At 41.5% G+C, this 6,799-nt stretch overlaps 1 protein-coding gene across 1 annotated transcript in view; it reads right to left on the bottom strand.

Annotated features, from left to right (window-relative positions):
• Nucleotides 1-928: 928 nt before the first annotated feature.
• Nucleotides 929-6,799, bottom strand: part of LOC137104603 (DNA-binding protein RFX7-like) — a 19,099-nt gene continuing 13,228 nt past the window's right edge. Inside the window, exon 9 of the mRNA XM_067486034.1 lies at nucleotides 929-6,511. Coding sequence (XP_067342135.1) covers nucleotides 3,281-6,511 — 3,231 coding nt within the window. The 3' untranslated portion in view covers nucleotides 929-3,280. The remainder of the gene's footprint in view (nucleotides 6,512-6,799) is intronic.

The following is a 6,799-nucleotide window of genomic DNA, read 5'->3' as shown; positions in this document are numbered from 1 at the left end:
AAGCCAGAGGTGCTTCTTAAACAAGTACATCCCTTGATAGTATAGATAAAACTGTCACTGGGTTTGTGGAGCTGAACCTGTTTCAGTTTTACCAAATTTTTCTGAGATTAAATTGCACATTTCTTTTATTGCTTTTCATGTTTAAAAACCTTCCTCAAGCACACAGGTGTTCTCCCACACAGATTACAATTGGGGTTTGTAGAGCCAAGAATAGACCTTTTCACATCAAACGTTTTGTTTACTTATTGCGCAAAAATCAAGTCAAAACATTAACAATTGTACTTTTCTTAGTGTTTCAGTAGCCATGACACTGAGCCAGCATGCAGTGTACTCTTCACCTCTAACACCTGGCATGTTGCCTTTATTTATCTTTAGATATATTTACAACTAGGCTTTTCCTGTTGTGTGAAAATATCTAATGTATAATTAGCAGGAGTAGTGCCATAAAGGGTAGCACAAATTTTTTGTTGGTTCAATTCCCTGAATCAGGAATAAAATTAGCTACAAAGAAAATGAGCATCAGGAGAGATGTGGTGCTTTTGTGATTTTGCCTGTTTTTAATATGTTTTTCAAGTAAAATCTTATTGAATTATAAAATTCTTGAATACAATCATGATAAAAATATGCAATGATTTGCAAACCATTTGAAACCTATTTAGTTTGTAAATCATACAAATCAGAACATTTCATAATTTTCTGAAAATATGTCATCATTCCAAATTTGATGCCACAAACACATTTCAAATAATGTACGACGGGGGCAGTTTCACCCACCATGTTGTAAGTGAAAATGTTCCCTTTCATTAAATGTTGTGGTCGAATTATAACAAATAGCTTCTAGCGGGTTGTAGTGGCAGGAATCTCCAGAGTATTTTGCTTCTTTACTACTTATGTACAATTATCAAATAAACACTCCATGATGCCAATGTACTTACAAACATTTATTTGTTTTAAAAATCTTTAAAAAGCAGTATTAACAAGCACTTCCCCTCATAAAAAAGTCCCCTGTACACTGACTACTGCAACTTTAACTACAGTGGAGGGCAGTTCTATGGCTCTGAACAAAGTACACACAAGAGGAAGGGTAAAGTCTTCAGTGAACACAAAAGAGCAGTGCTAACAAAATAAATGCAGATGTTCACACAGACACATAGATTAAACATCAAAACCATGTAGAGAGACTGAAAAACTGAAATATAGAATGTCTAGAATAGTAAATATTAAATTAGACTCAAACTGAGATTGGATATTAACAATGAGTTGCTTTTAAGGAAGTTACATGTACTGTGATCTGCATAAAAAAATCAACACACTCAGTGTACTTGGTTTGCAATATATCATGGTAATGATATTACACAATATAGTTTTGAATTGTTTCACTTCTATATTTTAAAACAAAGAAACAAACAAAAAAGTGATTTATTTCTGGGTTAATGTTCTGCCAAAATCCAGCTTTGAAATGTTTTACGAGTTTTAATACATTCTCTCTTTGTATGCCACAAAGTATTAGTCACATAAAAAATGTAGTACTGTGTATTTTACGTGGTAATATTCTATGACACTTTCTAGAAATACACCTGGGCACATACAGTAGTTTGCAAAGTTTCTGTACAAACACATAAAGAACCATAAAACAAAAAACACAAGTTAAAGTAACCAACCAAAACCTTACTCTCACGGACTTGTTAAATAGTTTATGGATAAATTACAGTGCTGTCTTTGTATTTGCCTTCATAAAATCCTGTTCGGTGGGTTGGGCTCACAAAAGAGTCAAAAACAGTAAACAAAGATTTACTTTGATCATGCAAATGTCACCAATGTTTTCCCTTTTCATCCCTTACAGGGTAAAAATCCCAGTATATATGTCACAGTAAAAAGCTTTGGCTGTAACCAGTTCTCAGCCCTGTTCTGTAAAGGAGATGTGGTTCTTAGTGGGATTCCTGATTATATAAAGGACATATTAGGACACATTATCCAAAATGTTAGTGCATGTTATATTTAAAAGAAAGACTTTGGTGTTAACAAAAGACTCAAACCAAGAATGAGGAGGCATCTTTTCACACTGACTCGTCACCAGTGTGAAGCTTGAGTGTGATTGATTTCTCAGCACAGTAAAAATATTTCCAGTGCATTTTTGTAAACAAATACATCTATTACAGATTGTCAGTGCAGCATGATGAGTGCAACATTAGCAAATAAACTGATTGAGTGCCTTTTAACTGCTCTAGTTAATCTTTTTCATCAGAAAACCTCCAACCTAAAAGGACTAATTTGCAGAATATACAAATAATGTGTCATCCAAGTGCTAAGAAAAATGGCTATAATGTAATTTTTACCATCCTATAATTCTTTTTTACAAGAACTACAAGACTAATAATTTAAAAGTGCAGTAATTCTTAGGCAAATGGTTTCTTTCATAAATGTCCTATTTTTCCTATTGGTTAAGTTTGCAACTTTCCTGTTGTAGCACAATCCTGCAGGATTGTGTGCAGCATACCAATGTCTTTTGTCTCGAACTATGAATAATTGTACCTCTCAGGGTATCACTTCAGCTTGTCTTTATCCATCATAAACTCAGGATCACTAACAGAAGTCTGTTTATCTTCTAATATTTCTTATTAATCTGTTTAGATTAAATAATTAGCAAAGACAAATATAAATGTAAAGCAATTAATGAATTTATACATTAAATATACCATGTTTTTTATACTTTTGCATGATGTGCAATAAAGGCCTACAGATACTGTGGAGATCATGTACACGTTCATTGGCTCTGTTTGAATCATTTAAAGATTAAGATAAACTGAATTCATCAAATATTTATTCTGCTGATTCCGAGCTTATTCAAACTGACACCTTGTCAGTTCCTACAAACATGCATTTTTTTGGTGAATTTGCATTGCACCAGTAAATTTCAGTGCAGCTGTAAATATATTTTGCACCTTATCCTTTAATGACACAATGCCTGAAAATGGCAGGATTTAAATGTAAAGACATTTTATTGTATAAGCGTTTTAAGATTCCTGTTTTGTTACCTAACTATTGTTGGAAACATGTTGGAAATGCACTTGATCAAACAACGTGAGGTGACGCTTTCCGATTAAAGGGAAATGACCAGCATTTTAATGTTGCAGCATTATTTCAGTTGAGCCTGGCACTTAGAATAGACAAACCTTAAAATGTCTCGCTTTATAAAGTATAAATGCCTGAAAATAAATGACAAACAGCAACCACACATCACCATGATCAACATGATAAGAAAAAAAACAACCTTCATATCTTAACCCATCAACCCCACAGTCGGATGGTCTTTGCTTTCTAACCAGTCAAGTCCACTTGAATGTGTTGCCTCACTGGTAATTTGCTGAAACAGCTCCTCTGCAGAAGCATTTTGGTATTGCTCTTGCTGCTGATTGGGGTCAAACAGAAGGTTTGTGTCCAGTGCGTTAAGGTCATTTATGCTACTGGAAAGCTCCGATGTCATTCTGATTTCACAAGGGAAATCGGCCCCGCCTGTGGTCAGCTCCGACACCTGTTCCATGAGCTGATTGCCAGCACTCAGGCTGTTTTCTGTCAGGATGTCTTTGACAGTGTTGCTGAAATCCAACTGCTGATTTTGCTGAACTTCTTCTTGCTGCTGGTGTGGGTTCAGAGTTAACAACTGGGCCTGCGGATGCTCTGCAGAGGCTGGCTGTATATGGCTGTCACCTGCTGAGAGAAGTATTTGTTTATTAATGGCATTTTCTATGAGGTAATTTGGCCTCTGAAGCTTGCACGTGCTGGTGGAGTCAGAGGTCATCAGGCTAAGATGGCTGTCAGTGCAGGAGAGGTTGGGGTCAGATTTAAGGATGTGTGTGAGGTTCATCCTTGCAGTGTAGCTGGAGGGTAAATTATTGGCACCCAGACCCCGCACAGCATCATCACGGTCCCCATCCAGCTTTCTCAGGAGGATGCTGGTGATGTTTTTGCTGTTGCATGGCTGGCCTGGGGGTGGCGGCGCCTCAGTTTGCATCATGATATTAAGAGGCACAGAGCGGCTCCTCTGAGCCATGTTACTCACTCCAAGATTTGTCTGGCTGTTTGCAAAGATGTTTAACACCTCAGGTGTCACTGGGGAGTTAAAGGGAGACACTACTGAACGAGGGACACTGGGAATTGCGGTGTTTGATGTGCTGCCATTCAAATTCTTCTGATGTACAGCAGGGCTCACACTGCGACATCGAAAACTTGAAGCAGGTGAGTTGGTGGTTTTATTATCCAGAGGCGCAGGCACTGCAAAGCCCTCCTGTCTAGTCATGGTAGCCATGCTAGCTACTTGCTGCTGAACGGGCGAGATGGGAGTCAGGCGGCCAAATTTGCTGTCGTGGTAGCGTGCATGAGGGACAGCAAACGCATGAGGTTTTTGGAACTGGTCATCTATCAAGCCTTGATAGCTGGGAAGGATTCCCATTCCACTGTTTGACTTGCACAAAGTCCCACTGCTGCTGTTGTAACTGTTATTCATCCACTCCAGTCTGGTCTTGTCTGGGTGGGTGGCCATGGGCCTCTGCATGGGCTTCACAGGGCTGCTGGAGACCGTGCTGCCATCATGGAAACCAGTTATGTTAGAGTTGATGGGTGTGAATGCAAATGGGTTCCTGCACTCCACTGGACTAGGTGGCACCGTGCTGCTGCAGTTGGAGTGTGGAGTACCAACTGGAGTATAACGGCTGCTTCCCAGCGCACTGTCCACTGGGGTGGTGGATGCAATGCGGGAGCACGGGCTCTCCACGGTGAGGCCATGAACTCCTCCCATCATTTCTGAAGTTGGTGTGGGTGTGGGTGTCGGGGTAGGGGTGTGAATTGTGTTGCTGCTATTGTTTGCTGCATGATAGAAAACAGCCATGGCCTGATTGGGGGACATAATGTTTTCCGGCATCACAGCCTGTTGACCTTGCAATGTGACACAGTCTCCAAACTCCTGCAGGTTGTTAAGCTTCATCTGCTCCTCCATCTGCACCAACTCCTCCACAATACTGTCTTGAGTAACGTCGTCATCAAAGGGAAAGTAGCTCATATCTGTTTGCATGGGGATCTGACTGGACAATGAGGCTTGATTAAAAAACTCTAAGGGCTCGGTGGCAGAATTGGACTGAGAGTATGTTAGTTGCTGAGCTCCTTCTAGGTTCCCTGCTGAGACTGAACTATTAATATCACTCACACCTGAATGTTTCTGGGGCCCAGTGATATTAGGTATGACATGCACATTAGGCGCCGTGTACCCTTGCTGCTCCTGTAATAACACGTGACTAACTGAGTTGCTAGAATCTATAAAAGCGGAAGTGCTCTTCCTCTGCATTGAGCTTTGTGTTTTGGTCACAGAGCAGAAACCACTGGATTTAAAGGAGGAAGAGCAGAGCGTATGGACTGGAGTGGAAAAATTAATTTTCATCTCCACCTCCCTGGAGGCTGGTGCACTTTCAGGCCTCGTTGGACCACCCGGCCTAGGGACGTTACTGACTGGGTTTGCAATGCCATATCCAAGACTAGCAGCACCCCCTACTGGCTGCTGAGGCATAAAAACTCTTTTCACAGGTGAAAAGTCTGGGCTGAGGCCCGAGCGTTTCCTGAGGCCCTTAGTGGACAATAAACCTTCCTTTAGTGATGTTACACTGCTGCTTTCCCGAAATGCAGTCGCTCTATTGGAGTTCAGTAAAGAAACAACTCCCGTACTCTGGGTAAAGGGGGTTAGGACTAAAGTGTTTGTTTCATTAGTGCTAGTGTTGCTGCTTTCGACTGCTGCCCCGGAGTTGGTGCTTGTGGAAGATGTACCCATGCATTCAGTAATGGATGTTTCCTCTAGACTAAGGAGGCCCTTAGTTTGAGGTATAGGCACACTTGCAGCTCTTTGTACAACACATCCAGGCCTACTTTCCATTACTCCTTGAGTCAAAGTGACACCACTATGATTTTGTATTTGGCTGTTTTTATGTATAGCTTCAACTTCCATTTCAACATCAAAGCTGTGAGTGTCAGCGGCCTGCTCTGGTCTGGCCACCGGGGCTTGAATGGGGACTGCAGAGGCACCTCTCATGCTCTGATTGGAGCCAGCGTCTGGTGCAAAAGCAGAACTGCTGATGTCTGTGGATGCTGGCCGCAGAGTGGTGTTTGTATGCGACGTGGTGGTACTGCTGCTGTTGGGTGTAAGCGATATGGCTGCCATCTTGACTAAACTGACTGGGCTGACATGACATGTGGTCATCACAGTCTTAATAGGGCTGCTGGCAATGATCATGGTGGAGGGCGAGCGCAACGTGATTGCAGTCGTGGCAGAAGGTTTGGGCAGGATTTGAGCATAGCGCTGTCGGGCAGTGCGTTCTCCCACTGGACCAGTCAGGATATTCTGCAGGGTTTTGGGGCTCTGTTTCGTGGGTTGAACGGGCTGGGTCACCATTTGGAAGTTGATAGGCAGCACTTTGCTCTCCGCTGCTCCCACTGGGCTCGGGGACATCAGCTGCCTGCTTCTCTGTACCTGTAGAGCACAAAGGTCAATCAGGAAGAAGAACAAGTAAACTCTTAATGCTAAACACAAGGGTTCTGCCAACATTATGTCATGTATATGTGCATAAGTTTGGCAGTAAATGTAATGTTCTGAATTCTGAAATGTAATTTTTATTACCTCCTAGGAATGTAGAGTTTGCTGTTACACAGTTACATGAAGAGATCTGTGAAACTAACTTTAGCTGCAGTGTGTAAGCGCAGCAACCAACCAGGTTTTTTGTAGCACAGATATATATGACTGAAGGATTCTGAGCAAAAG

This window comes from Channa argus, chromosome 2, assembly GCF_033026475.1.
Source record: "Channa argus isolate prfri chromosome 2, Channa argus male v1.0, whole genome shotgun sequence".
NCBI classification, from domain to species: domain Eukaryota; kingdom Metazoa; phylum Chordata; class Actinopteri; order Anabantiformes; family Channidae; genus Channa; species Channa argus.
Note: the sequence above shows the minus strand (reverse complement) of the source record. Positions and strands in the feature narration are given on the sequence as shown.